This window comes from Crocodylus porosus, unplaced genomic scaffold, assembly GCF_001723895.1.
Source record: "Crocodylus porosus isolate Cpor-Errol unplaced genomic scaffold, CroPor_comp1, whole genome shotgun sequence".
Lineage (NCBI taxonomy): Eukaryota > Metazoa > Chordata > Crocodylia > Crocodylidae > Crocodylus > Crocodylus porosus.
This window is the reverse complement of record NW_017728918.1, coordinates 39,294,487-39,318,164: the sequence shown is the minus strand read 5'-3', so window position 1 is coordinate 39,318,164 and position 23,678 is coordinate 39,294,487. Positions and strand designations below refer to the sequence as shown.

At 40.4% G+C, this 23,678-nt stretch overlaps 1 protein-coding gene across 1 annotated transcript in view; it reads left to right on the top strand.

The window, feature by feature from the left end:
* The window catches only part of CSMD1 (CUB and Sushi multiple domains 1), a 1,867,828-nt gene that overhangs the window by 1,697,462 nt on the left and 146,688 nt on the right, over positions 1-23,678 (top strand). Inside the window, exons 49-50 of the mRNA XM_019538151.1 lie at positions 4,211-4,399; positions 16,488-16,673. Coding sequence (XP_019393696.1) covers positions 4,211-4,399; positions 16,488-16,673 — 375 coding nt within the window. The remainder of the gene's footprint in view (positions 1-4,210; positions 4,400-16,487; positions 16,674-23,678) is intronic.

The following is a 23,678-nucleotide window of genomic DNA, read 5'->3' as shown; positions in this document are numbered from 1 at the left end:
AGGGAATTAGGATTAGACAAATTCAGAAGCCAGAGGTAGGATCTAGACTGGGACCAGAAGCCACCTGGGCAAAAGCTAAAAGCTGAGGTTTGTATTGGAGCCCTGAGCCAGCAGCCAGGAAATAGGAAGCTTAGCTAGAGTCATGAGCAAGGAGCTGGTGGTTGTCAATACCAGGAACTAGAACCCAAGAACTAAACATAGATAAAGGATGGGGCTAAGGAGACAAAATATTAGACTAGAAAGTAGGAACTAGGAGCCAGGAACAGAGATTCTGGCAAGACCTCAGAACCAGAGAGTACTTGAGGGAGGAGCTGCACAAGGCAGGTCTGCAGGTGGCCTTACACTTTGCCTTGGACCTCTGGAGCAACTGGGGTGGAGATTGTGCCTGCCTCTCCCTCACAGGGCATTGGTGCAACCAGTCAGGCTGTTGGTGGGCTCTCCTTCAATCCAACCTGGTGGATGAGCCCCGCATGGCAACAGAGATCATGGAGACTATGAACCACTTGGTGCAGGAGTGGCTTGTTGGGCAGGGTGAGCTCACCCACAGGTTCATGGTCACCGACATTGGGGCCAAAATGGTCAAGGCAGTCCGTGATGCCAACTTGCAAGATACTGCGGGACAAACAGGCAAAGCTGAGCATCCTGCAGCACAAAATCATGCAGGATATGGAGACCCAGTGGAACTCCACATACTTGATGCTCAAGAGGCTGGTGAAGCTACAGAAGGCCATCCATGAGATGGCACTGGTTGGGGGGATTGGGGTCCGCGTGTCCCTTAACAGAGCTGAGTGGGATACCATCTCCCAGATCCTGGTGGTTCTCAAGCCCTTCCTTGAGGTCACTGAGACCCTCAGCACTGGTAATGCTCTCCTTAGCCAGGTGATCTCTGTAGTGAGGGAACTTCAGAGTCAAATGGAGAATTTTCAGGGGATTAATGTTCCTGGCTGGGGCAAGCTACTGCCACCAGGCACTGCATCCCGGCTGTTTTAATTCCAAAGCTGCCAAAAAATGACAAAGTTATAGACAGTTTCATGCTTCCCCATTATAACCTATGGCTGAAACGTCGAAATAGTGTCAAAACAGCAAAGCAGTTTTGACAAAACAAAATGGAACAGTGCTTCAAAATGAAACTCAAAACAAAACACTGTCCTGTTGAAACAGCAAAACGGAAGTCGAAATGAAACAGTGCTGTTTTGCTCAGCCTTAGTAGTTAGGTCACTGGCTGCCAAGCCCACTTAGTAATCGGGGTCAGCAGGGCCACACATGCAAAAAACACTCATCAAAAGTTATAGCTTTCAGCAAGCTTTATCACAATGTCAAAATAACTATATTGTTATTCTAAGGCATTTAGCTGCAAAACATGACCCAGCTTGTCCTCCTTCCCACAAAATGTGGAATAAATTAATAAATATTCCAACTGTTTAATTAAAAAGAATATATTTAATACTACAGTACATCTACAGTTCTCACTTAGGCAAAACTCACATTGACTTCAGATGGACTTTAGGCTGGATGAGGACTGCAGGCTCAGGCTCAAAACATTTTTATGGCTGACATACCATCTTTTCCTATGAATTTTGTGCCACTCTGTTTGGTGTGCCTGAGGTAACAGGGCATCTAAACATGTCTGTAGAAGTAGGTCTGAGCTGGGCCTGCAACCAAGTGTGTATTCTAATGTTAAGTCAGAAATACAGAAAAGTTATATTAAAATAATATTGCTAAAATTGTAAAGTCACTCATTCAAAAGGTAGAAAATGCCAGATTTAAAGTGTGGGTAGTTGACTTGACACCCTGTAATCAAATTTGCAGAAGTGGCAAGCACTCCTAGTTGCATCTAAAGTCAATGGCAGCTACACCTTAAAAATTAAAATGCTGTGTAATATAATGCATTCAGAAAAATAAAGTCTTGGGTGTCTCAGCAAAATTAGCAGACACTTTTGGCCTTAATAGCTATTCCTTGTGCATGATAACACCTCCTTACCTTTCAGTGATGTTGTGAAGATAAGTAATATTTGGGAACCAGACGGATGCCACAGAAAATCTTACAAGCAAATTAATTATTCCATCTTTATAACAGTGTTTGAAGAGTGTAGTAAATAAGGTTTAGGGGCATACCTTAAACAATTAGGATAATACAAAATATTGAATACCTGCTCATTACGGGAACACCACCCCTCTAGTGCAATAGATGGATCAAGCATTCAGTGGAATATGTACTATGCAATCATGTAGTTAAATTACATACACATGGAAATGCAAGACAAATGAAAGTTGTACCAGCATATTTAATTCCTGTATTTCCTTACTTCTGAGGGTTTGATAATGCAATGTTAAATATTTCTTTAACTTGGTTATTTTGCATTTAATTTCTTAGGTTTTTTCCCCCCCTTTTTTTAATGAAAGCTTATAAAACAAATTCTACCATTTAGAACCAAACTGGCACCCACATGGTGCAGGCAGCAAGGCTGGAAAGTTTGATCCACCCCAAAGCCTTCTGCCACATGAAGTCATGGAGTTAATGATGGTAGCAATAGCCTGTCATTTTGAGTATCAATCATAGTAGAGCAGGTATGGGACTCTAACATGTCCAGTAGGTTTCACAGATATTTACTGGCAGCAAGGCAATGGGAATACTAGAATTTTGTATTCCATTCTAGACTCTAGAAATAAGTATGTTTTAATAGATGCAGACCCTTGTGTTTGATTCCTGCCATGTTTGGCCTGCTCTCCCATCATCTCCAACCTTACCAGTCCACGTGCAATCTGTTCTTTGTATTGGATTTTTGTACTGGTTCAGTTAGGCTAGTCACTAAGTCAGTACAGTTTTCTGTCTAACGGGGCTCTTCTAGTGTCCATTCTTGTTACACAATCTTTACTGGACCACTCATAGTCTCATTCTCCTCTTTGAGCTTGCTGCCCAATATCAAAATAATATTGCTAAAATTGTCATTCACACAAAAGTCAGAAAATGCCGTATTGAAAAGTGGGTTGATACTCTTCAAACAAATTTGCAGAAGTGGCAAGCATTCTTAGTTATATATTAAATCAATGGCAGCTGTGCGTTAAATATTAAAAAACAGCTACTGCGAAATACTCCGAATAATCAAATCCTAGGTGTCTTACCAATTATTTGGCTTCCATTCATGCATATACAGTTATTGGAATCCATAACAAAATATGCAAAAGACATTTATTAAATTATTATTTTCAGAAGGCAAAATGGCCAAGTAGGTTAATAATGTATTACCCTTTGACTTCTAGAGACTTACAGTAAGTTCTCTTTTTTTCTTTAGGTCACAGTCTGAAATGAAATTCTCTGTCTAGTTGATTTTTATTCTTCTTATTAAAGCACATCACAGTATGTTGTATTTTGACAATTTTGGCAGTCTCTACTTACTCCAGGTCCAGGACAAGAATAATAAGGGCATTGAAGGTTAAGATTCATAATTAAAAAAAGCATGCATTGTATTTTATTCTAGATCATGCATTCAGCCACTATTTTCACAGGCACACAATATCAGGGTTTAGGTTTTATTTTTTTTCCCCAATGTTTAATGTCTCTGAAAGTATAACCGTCAAATGAACATTTTCTTTATATTACTATATAATATCATTGTATGAAGACATTTCTCTAAAGTGTCTAGTTCAAGTGTAATGAAATATTAACATTGATTATTAACCGGAATCCAAAACACCATATATATGATAATTCCAAATTTGTCTTTTACGTTACGTGATTTTTTTCCATGTCTTTTGGGAAATGTTTAATTACATGATTTCAGACTTTTAAGTACTTGGAAATTCTTAAATAGTAATTAACTAAAGCAAATAATGTAGTGTGCATGATATGTAGCTCAAGTAACTATATTTGATATCTTTAAATGAATCTAATCTATGAGACAGATAACTAAATGTGAAGTATCTGAGTGCTGAAGCAACTACATATGTCAGCAATATTGTTCAGTTACATCCCTTCTATGATTTATCATCTCAAATAATTCTTAGTGAATGAGATATGAATAGCAGTCCTCCACCTCATGTTATTTCCACATAATATATGTGTTTTGTAATGAACAGTTCTGACAGTAATTTTAGATATTTCAAAGAATTTTAAACTGCATAAACATGGTTTATTACTGCTATAAGTGGGATTATTATACTTGCATTAAATGCCTTATATATTGATATTATTGTATTTTTGGGTATATAGCTCCCTATTGCAGCTTAAACTCTGTCTTGAAGAATGGTGGGATTGTAAACAAAACAGGAGGCCCAAATAGAAGTAAAGTGCACTTTTATTGCAAACCTGGATATAGAATGATTGGCCATACTAATGCAACATGTAGACGACGTCAAAATGGCATGTACCAATGGGATTCTCCTGCCCCAATCTGCCAAGGTAAGATATTGTGTTACTGTTGAATCCATAATTTATCTAAAAAAAACCCACAAAAGCCTTTTACAAAATAAGGTCTCGTTACTGTTTACATGTGTGTGTCAGCAGTCGCATTGAACCTAATGGATTTATTCATGCATGATTACCACATGGCTAAGTGTGAGAAGTCCAAGGACTTACAAAATCAAGGGTGTAATGAAGCATTTTTATATACCAAATGGAAAATAAGTCTTCAATACTTGTTTGAATGCTAAATTCCAGAAAGTTCTCAGCTCAGTGCAATATTTTATTCCAAAAAAAAAAAAAAAATTGTTTTTACTTGGAATATTGTGTTCTGATTATTTGTATTATTGTATAATATTTTGTCTAGAACTGATATTTGAATGTAATAATTTTAATTATTTTAATTATTTTGTTATTTTGATTTCAGGTGTTAGTCATACTCTCTGATGGATTATTAATATTTATTATGTACTCCTTCAATAATATCCTAAATTTCTTCCAGAGATGTATGAAGACATGGGTACTGCTGCCAAAACTTAATAAATAAGCAAATGCAGGAGAGGGGAAGAGGAGTTCTTATGTGATTGAATAATGACGTTAAATGCAGTTTTTCTGAGTTACAAGACTTTTGTATGATTTTTTCAATTACTTTTTTGTGCGTTTTTAGTAAATATTGTTAACACCATTGTAGGTGGATTGTAGTGCATGGGGATGGGGTTTATGTTTAAAGGCTTTGTGAAGTGTCTTTGAAGAAGAAAATAGAAGCAAGTTAAATGAGATTGGATTAGATGTATGGCATGTCCAGTATGCTTACACTACTTGTGAAATTATACAATTACACAAGTTCAGGAGTGTCTCATGTAGACATGCCCACTATCAGCTAAATATTCCTTCTACACTGAAGATACGCCAGCTCCAGCACATCATTCTGGGTATAAGAACTGAGAGGTACAAGACAATTTCTCTTGTGCCCTTTGTATATCCCCTGTTGGCACATAGGCATCATGGAGGAGTTAATGCTCTAACTCAAATGCAGAGCGACAAGAAATAGACTTGGGATGTCAAGAGACTAGACTAGAATTTGGAACCTGGCACATTGAAAAGGAATGGGAAAAATACAAGAGAAAACAGAGGCTGGATGAACAAAGTGACTGATTGAGAGCCCATAGGGGAAGGGTAGTGGAAGTGAGTCAAAAAAGACTGGGGAGATACTGTGACCAAGAGTAGGAAGAAGACTGAAACCAGATGAGATTTCCAAGACAAAAGGTGCTTTGGAGAGGGAAACTGAGATTGGGAGCCAGGATGAAGGGATACTTGGGACTTATATGGGATGTTTGGACTGGGAGGCTAGGACTGGATATGCAAGAAGATTGAGATTAGATTTTTGGAGATGGTATATGAGTTTGGGATGAGACTAGGAAGAGGAGATGGGTTTAGACAGAAAAGAGAGAGGACTGGAGCAAAGCTATTCTCCACTGGACAAGGTCAGAAGTGGGGGTATACTTAAATGCTATTTCATTTTATATGCCTAAATGGTGCATCTGTAATTACAGTTTTTGTTAATGTAAGAGTAATGTTGTAGCTTTGATGGTCCAGGAATTATGCATCGGGAAAGGGTTTCTTAGGATTATATCTTTTATTGGACCAACTGTGTGGTTGAGATAGTTAACGAGCTGTTGAATGCAAGGCCGCCTTCATCGAGTTGCAGTTTTTGGCACTTAGGCATAGTTTGAGATACTGGGTTTTTTTGTGGCAAAACCTCCATACACACATACCTGCTAGAAGTAAAACAGTGGCTGGGATCCATGGCTGGGATCCCTGTCACTTGATGGAGCTCTCAGACAAGGGGGCAAGTGCTCCTATGCCTGGTGGTCAGCATTAGCTGGGAGCTCCCAGGCTCAGAGGTGCACATAGCCACCTCCCTACCCCAAGATGGGAGGTATGATCAGCTGATGGGGCTCCCAGCCACAGAGGCCCCTGGACACATGTTCAACTAATGGCATGATAGGAAGCAACTACTTAGTTATTACATGTACTTGGGGAATAACTTGTGGCTTATTTCTCTTTTTATCACACCATTTATTGATTGAACTTCTGAATGGGTGGTCACTTAAGACATGATTAACTGGTTAATCATGCCTTAAGTATAATGTGTAGATGGGGCCACAGCTACAGATACACCATTAAGGCCCATAATGTGAAATAAGAGTTATCCTTCAGTGGCTACATAGAGCATTTTTAAGCCATTTTATATCTTTAATTATATATATTTATGTGTGTGTGTATGTATGTATATATGTAACAGGAACAAAGTTCTTAAACATATATGTATATGTATACAGAACTTGTATGACATAGCTTATTTATGCAGCTCATGAAGTAACAGAGAATCATGAGTCATGACAAATGTAAAATAATAAAAGCTGGAATGAACAATGATGACAGTAAGTTTCTGAAGCACTTCCATTATAACCTTCATATATAAATCCACTTTCTTATTTGTTTATAGCTTCCACTTTTGAGGTTTCCTAGGATTTCTCTGTACCCTAAGTAAATACTGGTGAAATATTTATAAAATATGTCACCTGTTTTGGTATATGAGGAGAGTTAAATAATATATTTCCCCCATCCAGAAAATATATGTATTATTATTGCTTGTGTTGATATTTCAAGGGAAAAAAGGTAAAATACATCAATAAGAAAGTTTTATGAGCATTGCATCATAGGAAAGTAGGGCTGGACCTCACAAGGTCATCTAGTGCAACCTCCTCTTCTTGCTTACTTAACTATCCCAAACAAACATCTGTCCAACTTGCTGTAGACAATTTCCAAACATGGAGATTTGCAGTTTCTCTAGCTAGCCTGTTGCAGTGCTTGAACACCCTCATAGTCAGAAAGTTCCTTTTAATCTCCAACGTAAATTTTCTTTGATATAGCCTGAGTTTATTGCTTCGAACACTATCCCCTGTGACCACAGAGAAGAGTGTATTTCCAGCCTTTCTGAAATCACCCTTCATGTATTTGATGACTGTTATCATATCCCCGGGCTTGCTGCTGTCTTTTTTATCAACAGATATTTGGTTGAAATGCTACTTCAGTGCTCTTACAAAATTCTTGCTGTTTTGCTGTTTGGTGGAATCAGAATGATTTAAAATATTTTATCCAGCAAAGTGATATTTCATATAGAATCCCTATGTCACATGTACTTTCACTAAATCCAAGGCAGGATTCTGAATGAATACTGAATAGATTCCTGGCCTGCCTGCTCTGAAAACTGTGGGGCTTCTGGCCCTGAGAAAGTCCAAATGTCAGCTGTCTCAGAGCCTAGAGGCCTCCTAAAGCTTCTCTGTGAAATTGACATACAGGATTCCCTCACTTTAAGTAATAGATAGTTCCTAAAAAAACTGTTCATAACTCAAATTTGCATAAAGGGAACCCACTTTACAAGGTAACAAATAAGGATATGTTCTAAGATTTTGATTGCATCAGCAGCAGGTAAGTCTGCAGGGGCCGACGTGGTGCAGGGCTCTTCCCAGTGGGGGGCTGAGCTGGGCTGCGCTTGGCGTGGGCGGTGGCAACCCTGAGAGGGGAGCTATGGGAGGGCTGTAGCTATTCCTAAATTTGCTATAGCCCCCCTTGTCTCCCCCCCAGCACCACCACTCAAGCAAATCCTGGGACATCTCAAGCAAATCCCGGGATGTCATTCTCCCCTTGTACTCGGCCTTGGTGAGGCCGCAGCTGGAGTACTGCATCCAGTTTTGGGCTCCACAATTCAAAAAGGATGTGGAGAAGCTTGAAAGAGTCCAGAGAAGAGTCATGAACATGATCAGAGGTCAGGAAAACAGACCTTACGATGACAGGCTGAGAACCATGGGGCTCTTTAGCCTGGAAAAGCACGGTCTCAGGGGTGATCTGATGGCCACTTATAAGTTTATCAGGGGTGACCACCAGTATCTGGGGGAACATTTATTCACTGGAGCGCCCCAAGGGATGATGAGGTTGAACTGTCATAAACTACTACAAGACCGTTTCAGGCTGGATATAAGGAAGAATTTCTTTACTGTCCAAGCCCCCAAGGTCTGGAACAGCCTGCCATCAGAGGTGGTTCAAGCACCTACTTTGAACACCTTCAAGAGCAAATTGAATGCTTATCTTGCTAGGATCCTATGACCCCAGCTGACTTCCTACCGTTTGGGCAGGGGGCTGGACTTGATCTTCTGAGGTCCCTTCCAGCCCTAATGTCTATAAAATCTATGAAATATGAAATCTATGAAACCACCACCCACCTTGAGCACAACACAGCCCAACACCCCTGCTGGGAAGAGCCCAGCCCCAGGGGCTGAAGTGAGTGGGGCCTCAATCTGCCCCCCCCTCTGCTGGTGGTGAGGGAGGGAGTGGGGCTGGGGCTGGGTCAGAGGCAGGTGCTGCAGAGCCAGGACAGGGTGTGGGACAGGGGGTGTGGCTCCGGCTGCTATGGGCTGCTGCTTTGGGCTGGAGCTGGGGGATGCTCCGGTCTCTTCTCGGTGGGGGGATTGGGCCACCCTGCACTCAGGGGGTGGTGACAGTGCTGGGAGGGTAGGAGGGTGGCTAAAGTCCCCCCGTAGCCCCCTCCCAGCACCACACTGCCCGCCCCGAAAGCAGCCAGGCACAGCCCCTACTGGGAAGAGCCTAGCATTGCCCCCGGCCTCAGCCTGCAGTGTCAGCCCTTAGCAAAAGGAGCCATATCCCCCATCCGGTGCCCAACAGCCAGGGTGAGAAGTGGCAGAGCTGGGAAGGAGGCTATGTGGAGGGCTGCAGCCACCCCAAAATTCACCATAGACCCCCCACTCCAGCCCCTCTCCCAGTGCTGCTGCCACCCACTCCAAGCACATTGTGGCCCAGCATCGTGCCAGGAAGAACCTGGTTCCAGGGGCTGGGGTGAGTGGGGGTCCCCCCTCCCATGGCCCTTTCCCCTCTCCCCACAGAGACTTACCTGCTGCCAATCACATGAGTGAATTTACCTTGCATATAACAAAACTGGGATATAAACAAGGTCATCATATAAGAGCAAATTTGCATATAGAGAACCTGCATAAAGCGAGGGAAACCTGTATTTGACGATTTTGCAGACCTATTAGTAGTGAAAGTGACAAGAACATCAATTACGCAAAGTTGCCGAAAGGTTTGTTTTCCATTCACAGGATTTTTTTTAAAGGTTATGATCTAAATTCAACCAAAAACCATGGTTTGTCATTTACTATTTATCCTACTGAGGATTCATAACTCTCCCTATGCACTGTTTAGGGAACCTAAGGACCCTATTAGGGTTCTGGAGTCTACTGCTTGGGCCAGATGTCTAACTTGTAAGTGTTGCAATGCCTACTTTTAGGTATTCGTGCTATTTTGAGGGGAGCAGGGGAGTAATTCTTTTTTCCTTGGGGAGGCCAAATCTAGCCCTAAGTGCTTGGATTATTGAGTGCATAGAACTCTATAGGCTTCTAATAATGTAAGTGTAAGGATTTCTATCCAGGCTACTTCTTTTGATAAGAACCCTTAAGGAATATCACTGAATTATAACACATGCTACTGATTCTGGCCATATTTGGTGACACCTTAATAGCAAGGATTTAAGTTAAACATACAAGGAATTATTTTATTTCAGAAAAAATAAACACTTATTTTAATATTTGTTAAAATAGAGTGAAAATAAAATATTGAGGGCTGGGATATTTTCCGAGCGATAGTGAAAACTATTTTTTTCTTGAAGACATTCATTTTCATACATAGAACACAGAAATAAAAAAAAAGTCCATATTTCTAAATATAGATACAGTACTGGACCAAATTTATCACTGATTTAACTTAATTAAATCAGGAGGAACTTCAGCTTTCAGGAATTTCTTGCAATATTTTTTCAAAACATGACATATTAGTCAAATGACTGCATGATTGTCCCTGTTTTATTTATTTAAATATTCTTTGTGGCATATATCACCATAACTGCATTTGCATGTAAGGTATTTTCATACAGTATTTATGAACATATTTTGACTAAATCTCAATTTCTGTCTCTTATGAGAAGAGGGAAATTGGGAAAGCACTCCTGTAGAAGCAGGAAAATATTTCTGATGATGAATATTTAAACAATTGAAGTTGTATTTCCATTTCTAGGTAGTAAGTAGGTTTTTAGCTTGCATTGATTATCTTTTGTTTGGAGGAAGTGTATCTTGCTGCAATGCAAAACAATGGATATAATTAAGTTTAAAGACCAATCCATTATTCACTGTATGAATGCACATAACTCAGCTGGAAGTGTTCATGAATGAGTACAAGTGAATCTTTGTCCTGGAGGCTGTAAGTCTCTTCTAATCCTTGACCTGAGAAATATAGGACCATTGATTGAATTGGACAATTTTCTCAGACTGCTCTTAGCCATTTTATCAAGCATGTGGGAAGCTGAGAGTCGCTTCAGTGAACTTAAGATTTTAACAGCATTGACATTCTCTCAGATGATAAATGACCAAATACCATTTTAGTTAGTTCTTTTAATCAAACTTTACTCCAAAATGCAGGTGTGTTTGCTGTTAATATTACTTTATTCAAGCCAATAATGCTGATATATCTTGTTTGGACACTGCTGGTATTATCAGGACAGCAGTAGCAGCAGGAATACCTTTTTCCACTACTAGCATTATTGGGAGAGACATGAGCAACACATAATTGGACTGACTATAACTGGAGCAGCACCAGGAGGTACAGCTATAATTAGTAGTTTGAACTGTCGCAGTGATAACTTCGAACCTAAGGAGTAGAAAGATCATCAACAATATCCCTGTATAAGAGAGGGGAAAAGGAAACAAAGTGGGTAGTTAACTGTGAAGCTTAAGTGGAAGAAAAGTAGTAAAGGGAAATAATAAGAGTGGAAGTGACAGATGAAGATGCTAAGATCAGGGTGCCGTGATACACTATGCAGCTTATCAGGACTGGCATAACAACAGATTTGTTTTGGTGTAGTTTGTGGGAAGGTGAAGATAAAATGGAATATTATACATATTTTATTCTGCAGCATGACATGCAATAAGGAGGATTGCCTAAGAAGCCTATTTAATACTGTTACTTTGGTAGAGTGGAAGCAATAAGTCCCTGGCAGAGCTGTTTTGCTGATAAAATGAATTAAGCATTTTTTAAGTGACAGAGAACCAAATTCTGCTTCTATTTCTGCTTCAATAGAAACTCCTGAATTCAAAGAGGTTCCTCCAGTTTTCGTCTTATTTAAGGAGAACAGAATTAGGCCTGGCTATGATTTAAAATTTGAGCCCTTATTTTTGCCATTCTTAAAACAGAGGCTGAGATTTTGGCACCAGAAGAAAAAGCTGAAAAAGAGCCTCTGTAAACACTGAGAAGAAATTGAAATGAAACCCACTGCATCCCAGGCCAATCCTTTAGCTACTCTGCCGCAAGGCAGAAACAAATTGAAAGAGAGTTTCTGTTTGGGAGCGCAGGAAATTTTGCCCAAAGTTTGTTGTGAACAGAAAAAAAAATTACAAAACAATTGGGAATAGGGAGCATGGCAATTTTTAATAAGTAGAAAAACACAGTGGGAGTTCAACTTTTTACCAGTTTTTGAGTACAGACAAAGGCTTCCCAGCTGTCAAATTGTGTTCACCATGAAAATTTGGTGGTAGGATAGTAAAAAAGAAAAAGACAATGTGAATATTGCGAATGAAGTGTTTTGTTTTGTCACATTCTTCTAGTTCCACTTGTGTGTGAAGTTTGGCATATTCCAGATGGGAGCAAACACAATTGAAATAGACTAAGGAGCAAAGTGAAACACATTCATCACTTCACAGTACTTATTTTGCCCCATTATAATCATATTCAAAACACTATGCTGTAGTTTAATTTAAACATATCAAATGTGACAGCTCTGAAATAATGCAAACAACTCTGCTTTCATGTTTATGGTACCATGAAAATGCATGGTGAAATTAATCATTTATACTGAAGCAGGTAAATGACAAAATGAATTAAAAATGTGTTTCTTTTTTCATATATATTTAATAGGCTCCAAATAAAGACCGTCCTTTCCTTCCTTATATCAATTTTGCTTTGCTTCTTACAACTGAATATAGAAATGGGGAAGAGTTTTTTATTTCAAGTCCAGTTTATCATAAAAACTGACCTCTAAAAAACTGTTTACAGAAATGTAGGATCTAAAAACTTCAGGTAAAATCCTGTTTCACTTTTAGGCACCTAAATCAAACTTACAGAGCTGGGCAAGTATGATTTTTGGCCTTGAGTCACAGTTTAATATATTTGTACCTATGAAGCTGTCCTGTTCTACCCTTCCTCACACACTCAAAATGCTGTATTATAGCCATATAAACTCTGGGTTGGAATAGTATTGCCCAACTGCAAGTGTAATGATGTGTGAGCCCCTGAAACCTCAGTCAGAGAAAAGCGTAAGTAGCCTATGGTTGACACCATAGGAGGAAACCTCACCCACTTCTTTATCCAGTAATTAGGTCACTTTCCTAGGGTGTGGAAGGCTCAGTTCTAGCATTACTACCCAGAAAGTGTTTTTAGCTCACTTTCTCCCTTCCTTATAAAGGGCTCTAACCACCAGACTGGGCTGGGAATTTCCTGGAGCACATTCCAGGTGTCTTTTTGAAGCTGGCCCACTGGGCAGTCAAGACAGGAAGAAATATGGGGTTAGGAGCAGAACAAGCCATAGTGAGCTAGACATTACTGTCAAAGGATGGAGACTCTAGGTTCTTATCCCAAGGATGCAACAACTATTTCACTATGCAGTATTAAATGTATAGTGCATAAATGCCATTAAGACTAGGGGCCAGATACAATGGCTAAGCAGCAGGGGCTAAATTTAAATAATGTTGTGTGCTCCCAGCAACTGTTTAAAACAAACATTATTTTTTAAGACTGTAAAAGCATAACTTTTTTTTACGTGCCATGGGCAAATATAACACCTTTGCCAGTTTACTGATTTATTCAGATGTCTAGGAGTTAGCCCCTGCAGATTGCTAACCATTTTAAAACCAAGCTAGAAAATAAAATTCAATTCCTTCAGATTTCTTTCTTGCTTTTTCAGGAAAGGGGGAGGATGAGATGTTCAGCAGATCAGCAGGCATCCTGGTTTTCTCTGATCTCAAAATCAATCCCCAATTTTCAGTTTTAAAAAAGTAACCCCAAATCCACATTTATATATATATATATAGAGAGAGAGAGAGAGTGGTGTTTCATTTTAATCATGGAAAAATATGAGCCCTGGGTGCCAGCCAAGAGGCTGGCAGGGAGCACTGGTCCAGGAGACAGCTGTCCCCTGGCAGCAGGGAGCTCCTGGCCCCAGCCCTCAGCTCACTGTTAGCTGCCCCACTGGCAGATTGGGACAGAGGGATGGGACTTATCGCACCCATGCACCCTTCACCCCACCCTCCACAGTTGTTAGGGCAGATGCTGTTCCTTGCTCAGCTCCATGAGTGCAAAGCTGGGTGGGGAACAGGCTGGGGAGCCAGGGAGCATGGAGTTGGATGTGGAACAGGTTCCCCAGGCCTGCCAGCATGGAGCTCCCAGCACCAGCTCAGGCTGGGAGATAAGGATTTCCCAGCAGCAGCCCCACAATCATGGAGCTGGTGCTGGGAGGTAAGGACCTCCCAGTGCCAGCCCTGCTGTCACAGAACTGGAGCTGGGAGATAAGAGTTTCTCATCCTTTACTCCCCGAATTGCAATCTTGGAGTCGGGGGCTCGGAGCTTCCTGCTGCCAGGGCAGGTGAACATAGTCCTCACCCCAAAGCCTGCCCTGGCAGCAAGCAGCTCCTGTGGGTAGGGAGCAATTTCTCACACTCTGGTGGCTGGCTGATGGGGAAAAGATTTGCTCATGGTCAGGCATCTACATGAGCGCTAATGCTGAATCTGTAATTGCAAGTAAATTTGCTACTTGCATTTGCAGGTAGCAAATTGACTCACAATTAGTGAGGTTTACTACACAGTAAGCATGTGTACATGTAGATGCACATGCTTACTGTGCAGCAAATTATGCTACTGCACAGTAAAACATCTTATGTAGTTGCACCAGTGGGTGGAAAAGAAATTAAATTTTGTGAGGTTGAATAAAGTTGTCTGGGGCGGGATGGTTAAAGAAACAACAACAGTGTTAGTAGGTTGGAAGCTCAAGGAGAATTGTTAATGAAGGATATTGTCTCTTTCAGAGAAGGAAATTGAAGATATTTCTCAAGCACTTTTATTTGTAGCAATTATTCTTCAAGGTGTGAATAGGGAATAAGGTTTATTCTGCCTGGTACTAAACAATCTGGTGTGGACCAACAAAGCATTAAACAATGTGCTTAACTTTACATACATGAGTTGATAGAGTGAATTTAATAATAATGTTAAGTAAATAAATAAAATAAGTTAATCAAATTAAATAATAGTAAAAATGGAATGATGCAAACATGCTAAGAATTCAGAGAAAGGAGGCGAATAGTTTTCATGCAGCACTGATTAGAAGTTTCTAGCTGATCAATATTCACTGACTTTTAACCAATTAAACCCAGGTTTCATGTCTTCTGCTGATGCTTTACTGCAGGGTTCAGGAAGAGTTTTTTGCTTTCTTTCCTGAATGTCTAGCTTACCTTCCTCTTTAAGCATTAAAGGATGGCCATAGGTTGAGATGGGTGGTTTGATGTCCTTAGTGGTCCTGAGAAAATTTCAGGTTCCTGGTGTTTCTGCTCATATGCTGCAGGTCAAATGAATTAACAGATTGAGGGTCAAAAAGCAATAGTTGAGATTAAAAAGGAGTCTTTTTTCTTTTCCTGCAGCATGGGGCATGACCTACTTTTTGGGACCACTATAGCTACTATTGCAGGTATTCAAGGAATTTGGCAATGCCATGCATCTCTTGTAATCTCTTCCTATGGCACACTATATGTTTTTAGACTTTTGAATTTGTACCAAAGATCAGGTGAAAAACCTGCTCTGACTGCCCCTAACTGTAACTTGCCACTAGAGGCTTGGTGAGCAGGAGCAGGACTAGGAGCTAGAGAAAGGACAGACCTGCTGCTTCTGCTGGCCACAGTGAGTGCTACAGCCCTGGAGTGCCTGGCAGCTGTGTTGTCTCCCGTTGCTACTCACACCGGCTGCTAGTCCTGGAACAGCTGATGTTAGCAGTGCTGGGGAGGCAGTGCCCCCTTACTCAGACTGGCTCACTCTGCTTCTCGTGGGAACAAGCGATGGTGGGAGGTATTGCAGCCACCAGGCACAATGACCCCAGGGGGCCAAGGTGCTGTGCCTGGCCCCTTTGTGCCCCAGTATCCCTTTTCATCCACTGTGTTCTGGGATGCTGGAGTACTTCAACATGAGCAGGAAATCTATGAAGAGTGTCCACAAGTTAATGGAACAGGCCAAAATTAGGCAGATTAGAGATAAACCTGCCCTGGAGTGGTGTAATGTTAAGCCAAATAATGAGTGCTTTAAGTCACTCAAAAGTTGTTAACATGTAGCCAGTTCAGGGATTCAGTGCTCCAGAAGCTGCCTTAACTCGCCATGTAACAAAGCCCTTAGTTTTTTACACAGCTTGTTTGGAGTGCTTTGGGGCATGAGAAGGTAAATACCACTGATACCACTGCAGACCCTATATATATATGTAATTCTCTTTGCTTGTGCAGCAGGAAACTGTACTATAGTCCCTTCCAGTCTTATGTTCCTATATTTTTTACTTTGGGCTCATAATACTGGATACTTGCTGGGCAATTACTTTTAGACCAATAAATAAACTTTGGGCCATATATTTCTTCTGATAATTTAAGCTTTATGCTGCAGAGGTCATGAAATTGCACTAAATAAGAGCCAATATATGAGAGAGCCTGCTAATACAAAATGTATTTTCTAATTTACTCATGCATTTTAAAGTATCATTGAAAAACGTTAGAATGTTATAAAGGTAATATAAATTGTTTCCACTAGTTACCAATCAAAGGGATACAAGCTAATTATTATTCATATACTGTTTCTGATTATTGAGGGTAAATGTGATTTTTTTTTAAAATAATACCAGAAGATACCAGATTTTTACTTTTTGTCCCCACTTTTTCAGCTGTATCCTGTGGTATTCCAGAATCTCCAGGGAATGGTTCAGTTACGGGTAATGAATTCTCTTTGGGCAGTAGAGTGATATATGAATGCAAGGAGGGCTTCAAGCTAGAATCTAGTCAACAAGCAACAGCAGTGTGTCAAGAAGATGGATTATGGAGTAACAAAGGGAGGCCACCTGTCTGTAAACGTAAGTGTGCATATATTTCTCAGGCATGTTTCTCTTGAGTTAGCTCTGAGAAATTTTCTCTAGTGAATGTTAGCTTTCTGTACATGGAACTCATTTTTTTGGCCATTGTGGGATTAATTTTCATGCAGGAGTGAAACATTCTTTTAAATTAAGAGTAATGTAAAACAGCCTTAAAGCTCTCTTAACCAGCTATAAAAAAATTTCTTCACGTGTGGTCATCTATTGTACCTAGCTCTTTACCACCCTCCATGCTGAATCCCTAGTTGCAGAATGGTCTCTTAGGGACCACTCTCCCTACACTCTACAAGCATGAAGACCTGAGGCTGCTCTAATCACCACTAAGTCCAATTTTCAAGATTTTATCAAGATCACAGAATAAAAAGATGACATGAGGCCATTGTTGCATTGCTGAGGTTAATGCTAAACAAAGTTGTGTTCAGCTGAGAATCTCTCCCCTAATTTGGCAATAAGAACTATGTGTTCATAGTGTTTTAAGTATACACGAGCTCACCTCTGCCAACAAATAAAAGTATTTTGGACATGCATTCACTGGAAGTAACTATAGTAGGCATAACGCAAAGACCTATTATTTTTATTATTTCTTATTTAACTTTTAAAAGAAATCTGACTTAAATGCCCAGAAATAATATGCACTTCTCATCTTTGTGTTACCATTATTATGCCCAGTCCTTCTCCTGACATCTTTCAGTTACTATTGCCTGTCACAATTTATTTCAATATGGATTGTAAATTATTAAAAGCAGGGTCTGTTTCTTAAAATGTTTGTACAGCATCCAACCCAGTGGAGCCCTGATATTGATAGGGAATTGAAATACTATTAATAAATTACTGTCTAAGCTATGAATTTAATATGAGCTTTAGGCCCCTTTCCATGTTGCAAAAATAACACTGGAAAAATAATGAAGTAAATTGTTTTTATATATATAAAAACTCTCATTGTTTAAACTGTTTTTAAAATTGTAATTGGTTTGCCCATGTAGGTGGAATACAACTAAAACATTCCTTTGCCTATGAGAGATGCTTCCTGTTTTTTTAACTTTCTTAAGTTAAAAAATGCTACTTGGACTTCATAGTCTTGAATGTATGCACTTGATTTACAAATTAACTCAGACATCCACAACTGAACAACATAGCCTTGAAAGACACGGGACTGATTTATTACAGCTCACCTAATGTACAGGAATCCTTAATAATGATAGAAGGGTAGCTGAGTAACCTCAATGATGTGATGGGCTTGAAAAGATTTTGACTGTAGTTCTGGATTATGGTTTATGAAAATAAAGCAACCAACATGTTGATTTCCACATAAGCCATCAGATGGCATTCTGCCAAGCACATTCAGTTTTGGATTGGACACGTAGAGGTGAGAAGCTGCATAAATTATATTACGTTACTTTGAATCAATTGTTTGCTCTAAAAAAAGCAGGAAAATTGGTGTTTTTATTGTAGTAGTGCATACAGTTTGAATAAATGAGAATGAAAAAATGGAGAGGTGAAAGTGGACCAAAACAGTTTGACAAATAATTAGAAAGGATTAAGATAAGGAAATATTTTACAGTGTTTCACAAAAAGACTTTGAACACTACTTGTCTCCTTCAGGTGACCAATCAACAGTTATCTTCTGTGTTTTTCAGCTCTAATAAAATATATTTTTCCCAGCAACTATGTTCCAAGATAACTTTTTTGCCTTTTCAGCTTAGAACTGCCTTGGTTTTTTTTTTACATTGGGTAAAATTCTCCAATTTTAGGATAAAATACTTAAAGCTTTTATATCAGGGATATTCAACCCCTGACTTGTGAGCCAGATTCACCTACAGAGCTGTGACATCTGGCCCACAGGGCTCCCCATGGGTTCAGAACTTTGGCGGTGGGGGAGTGGTGGCAGCATTAATTGCCACTCCCCTACTCCCACATTTCCAAACCCATGAAAAAGCCCAGTATGCAAGGTAGCATGGCCCTGCTAGATCACATGCATGAATTGGGCGTGGGCACAAGGCATGATCGGGGCATGAAGGGCCTTATCTGGGTGGTGCAAATATGGATCTAGGTGCATGGGGCCCGATTTGGGTGGTGCAAGGTAGGATCCAGGCTGAGGGCCCAATCTGGGCACAGCAAGGTGGCATCCTGATGCACTGGGCCTGATCCAGGTAACATGAAGTGGCATCTGGGAATACAGGGCAGTGCAGGCATATGGGGTTTGATCTGGGCTCCAAACTTGCGGATCTAGCACATGGACTGGCACCACATCACTCATCCAGGCTATAGGACCAAAAGGTTGAGCACAACTGATTTAGTTTGTGATGTCCTGAACATAGCTAGACTTTTCCAAAAATATTCTTTTTCTGGTGAATTTTTGGGAATACTTCTAGGAGAATTGTTGCATGTGACCTAGGGCATAATAAATTAATGTTTATCTGTCAGATGATATCACACAAAGAATAGAATATAGAGGTATTTAGCCTTGTTTGTCTAAAGTCAGGATAAAGGTAGGCCAGGGGATCTTGGAGACTAAGTGGTTCAGAGAGGTATGCATTTTCATAGGCAACCATCTACTATGTACAATGCTATGATTAGAAGAGTTTGATTGTACACATTATGCAGTTTGAAGCAGGTTTAGGGTATGTGTTTGTTCCTTGCAATATGGAAGTCAGGGTGGCTTTGTCAGCACATGCTGTTTCTCCCTCAGGCTAGGGAGCAGGGAAGAGACAAATGGGTTTATCATCAAAACTGAGGCATAAAGCTAAATAGGGCTCATATCTCTCTGACCTCAATGTCACAGAAGATGTCAAGCTGAAGGCAGGAAAGGGAAGTGGCTGAAGTTCAAAGTGCTGTGGCTTCCTCAGTTGATGGATGGACTTTGTGGAACCTACACAAACTGTCACAAATCTTCCAGATTCTGGGAAGATACCTGGGAGCCATAACTGGCTGTTGGTTTTCAGCATCTCTTTCTTTTCCTCTCCCAACTGATGCTGAGAGAAATTTGTGAGTGGGAAGCCATCCAACTCTATTCATTCTCTTAGGTTCAGGAGATTATTCCCTTATGTGCAACATGAAAACTAATAGATTTGATTATTCTACCTCAGTTTTCACATGAGTTTCTACATAAGGGTGTAGTAGCATTAACTTTAGAAGAGGTTGTGTACAGACGATGGACAGCAGATGGACAGCATGGAGGTTGATCCTTTGTAGAGACAACTATAGTAGCTAAACTGAATCATAAAAATACTTACTTGTGTGCACTTGAAAAGCATTGGATGAAACTGAAGGAACTGAAAAACTTTAAAGGGAGAGCCAAATAAAATTCTTATTGAGAAACTAAAGAGAGCTTGTCACGTTCTCCTGTATGTGTTTTGCATGTGGCATATAGACACATACAAAAAAGAAAAAGTCCCCCTCCACTGTCTTCTTCAGCAGCCCATTGCAGTCAAGGATGATTGTTTTCCATGACTGGCTAGAGTTCCAGCCTGCAAGGCCGTAGGGCCAGTGACAACTCATAGGGGGTACACCCTCTGACTGGCTGCACTCGCTGCTTAGGTGATGGGCAAGAGGGGCAGATGGGAGTGTTGGTGCCCCCTTTACAAGTGCCGGCCAATGGCTGCAGCCATTCCCAGAGGTGGCTGCTGCCACTGCTGGAAGTGGCTGCAGTGATTGGGCATAGTGAAATCAGCCATGGGGATCTCCCCAGTCAGCAGGATCATCCGTGGGGGATCCCCCTTCCACACATAACTCCCCCCAGCTGAGGGGGTACCAGTCACCCATTGAACAGGAGGAGAGTGATCATCAGGGAGACCCATGTGCATGTGTGCACATGCAAACATACACTGGCAGCCTGGAGAGCAGCTCCCATAGGTAAGCGGGGGGGAGGGGAATTGAGACCTCCACAGTCAGGGAGTGAGGGAGTTGGGCTGGAGTTCGGGCTGAGACTGCTGCCCAGCTCAGACAGTGCGTGGGGCTTGGGGCCCAAGGCCAGAATCAGTGGCCACAGGGCTCAGGCAGGGAATGGGATGGGGCCACAGGTAGCTCATCCGGGGGGGAGTGGGGGATGGGCTGTGTGCACTACTGAAGGGGACATGGGAGCACATGGGGTGGGGGTGGGCTATGTGTGTTAGAATAAGAAAAGAAAAAAAAACTAGAGGAGCAAAATAAACAGCAGACAAGAAGAGAATCAGATGTGAAACTGATCTGGAAAGTTATCACTACCAAAGCTCCCTGTGGTAGAGGACCCGCAAGAAAGGCACATTTGGAGTCGTGAGCAAACTGTCTGCTGTTGTTTAAGTACTGTGTTCAGAGAAAAAACGTTCTATGTATGTACACTTCTTGAAAACAAACCAAATAGCACCAAAGAGGGAAAAATCAGATTCCCAAAATACTGGCTAATAATTAAAATAAAAAGGTAATGTTACTATATGCATGAATTAAAATATCTCAATATTTCTGAATATAACAATTTTATAATGTTTCTTTGTGATGGAATTATAATTTTCAAGATTCTATTCTGATTCAGAACCTCTTTTTTCCTTAAAAAAGTTGGAATTTCCAAGATTATACATATTTGTGTTTTTTATCAGTTCTGCTTTTAGCCATAGATAGCAAAGTAATCAGGTCCTTTTACAAATACAATTCCTGAGATGTTTTAGCAGGGAGACCTATAGCTGCTCTTAACAAACATAGAAGAAATTTGATAGCAGACTGTAGAGAAAAGCTGAATCCAGCTCTTCTCATTTTCAGCTGTGATTTTCTAGAAGTACACACATTTTCTAATTTTTCTTTTCCTTGTAAATATTTATTATGGTATGATGGGGAGATGATGTTGTCCTCATGTGTGAATCCCAACAGTGGCCTTATTTGTGGATGGAAGGCTTCATAATACACAAGACCGTCTTTTGAGATATGGTCAATTACAACTAATTCTTGGAAGCACTCTACTAGATATATACTAGACTCTATAAATACTCTAGTGAAACTAACACATTACAGTTAATTCAGAAAATAAAATAATTTTATACAAAATCTAAAAATATTGAAGCGGCTTTACATAAGAAATTTAAATAAAAACATTGTCCTAGTGTCAAAAAGCTTCTGAGTTTATTAGCCTATTTTTCTGACTTCTCTGGAAATCAGAGAAGCAAAATCAAGGCCATTTTTTTCAGAACCAGTTACCCATCCACTAAAAAAACATGTTTCTTCAAACTTAACCTGCTTGTAAAGTGCAGAAGAGTCTGAGAAAATCTGAGTAGAATCCTATTTTTGTGGTATCATTGCTGTGAGGATAAATAAACTTACTCTCTAGAGATAGAAGCATCTCAGATGTGATGAGTAGCAAACAGCACAGAAAGGTAAATGGTAAATAAATTAGTTCATTCTACCCCCAGGTTTAATGAAATGAAAGCTGAAAAAATGCAGGATGTTTTGCATAGTATCTGTGATAATGTAATCCCTGAGGCAGATGTTGGAGGTTTGTTTCTTTTCATTTTAATTATTTACTTAAACTAGTTTTGGATCATTGGAATTCTGACTCATGCTGGTTACATAATGAAACAAACAATGGTCACTATACTAACATTTTTGATTTGTGTGATACAACAATTAACACATATCTATAACACATAACTAACTTGCACCAGTTACCTTACATAGAAAAATGACATTGTGCAATACTGTGTGAGGTAGACACAGTAAATTTTGCACAGATCAAAGACTTGGAACACCTGAAATGGAACTCAAGACAATTTAGATGAGCCTGCAAAAAGGGATTCAGAAAACCCCTGCACAAACCTTGCATCAGCAGCACAAAAACAATTAACACCTAATTTAATTTGGTACTTTTTCTATAGCCTGGAGCTTAGCCTGGTGCTTCCCCTTTGGGGAAGTGGATGACATGGGTTTTACCATACTAGGCTTCTTGGGACATTACAGTACCTACAAGCCTATTATAAAAACGGAAGTGCAGTGCCACTATTACCAAGCAAATCTTAGTTCACAGGATCTTACAAAAGTAGGGCTGGAAGGAATTGTCTCTGACTAAATCATTCCAGCCACATGTGTGTCCAATTTGCTCTTGAACATGTCCGGGGTGGATATTCCACACCTCTCTAAGTAGCCTGTTCCAATGCTTGACCACTTTCATAGTCAGAAAGTTCCTCCTATTCTTTAACCTAAATGTTCTCTACTGCAGCTTGAGGACATTGTTTCTAGTCCTGACCCCTACAAGCACAGAAAAAGCCCATCTCCAACTTCTCTAAAATCATCATTCATCTATATGAAGTGATGCTCACTAAGCATCAAAACTATCAGGTTAGGATACTCAAGGGAACCCACTCCTACCCCAGCCCGGGAACAGAGCTTCTCCATGAGTACAAGGAAGGCTAGGGCCTCCAATGACACTCTTATGTGCTTCCAGTGCTAGGGACTCCAATGACGCTCTTATGTACACTAATGCTAGGAGTTTGGGGAATAAACAGCAGAAACTACGCAGAAACTATGATCTCATAGGGATCACGGAGACCTGGTGGGACTCCTTCTATGACTGAACTATTGGTATAAATGGTTATACCTGGACAGGAGAGATCATGCCAAAAAAAAGGGCATGGGTGTAGCTCTCTATGTGAAGGAGAGCTACACATCCCTACAAGCTGAGATTGGCACCCAAGGAGGATGACTGGAGACCCATTGGCTTAGAATACAAGGGAAACATAGTGAAGGGAATACAATAATAGGAGTCTTCTACAGACCTCCAAACCAGGAACAAGTGCTTGACCAGGAATTCTCCAGGGAACTGGCTGAGCCTTCACATTCTCAGTCCATGGTTGTCATGGGAGACTTCAAATACCCGGACATCGCATGGGATGAATGCTTGTCGAAATCCGATCCGTCACAAAGCTTCCTTTCATGCATGGATGAGCTCTATCTGTCGCAAAAAGTTTATGGGCCAAAAGGAGGCAAAGCACTGTTGAACCTGGTACTGGCCAAGGGGGATGATTTAAT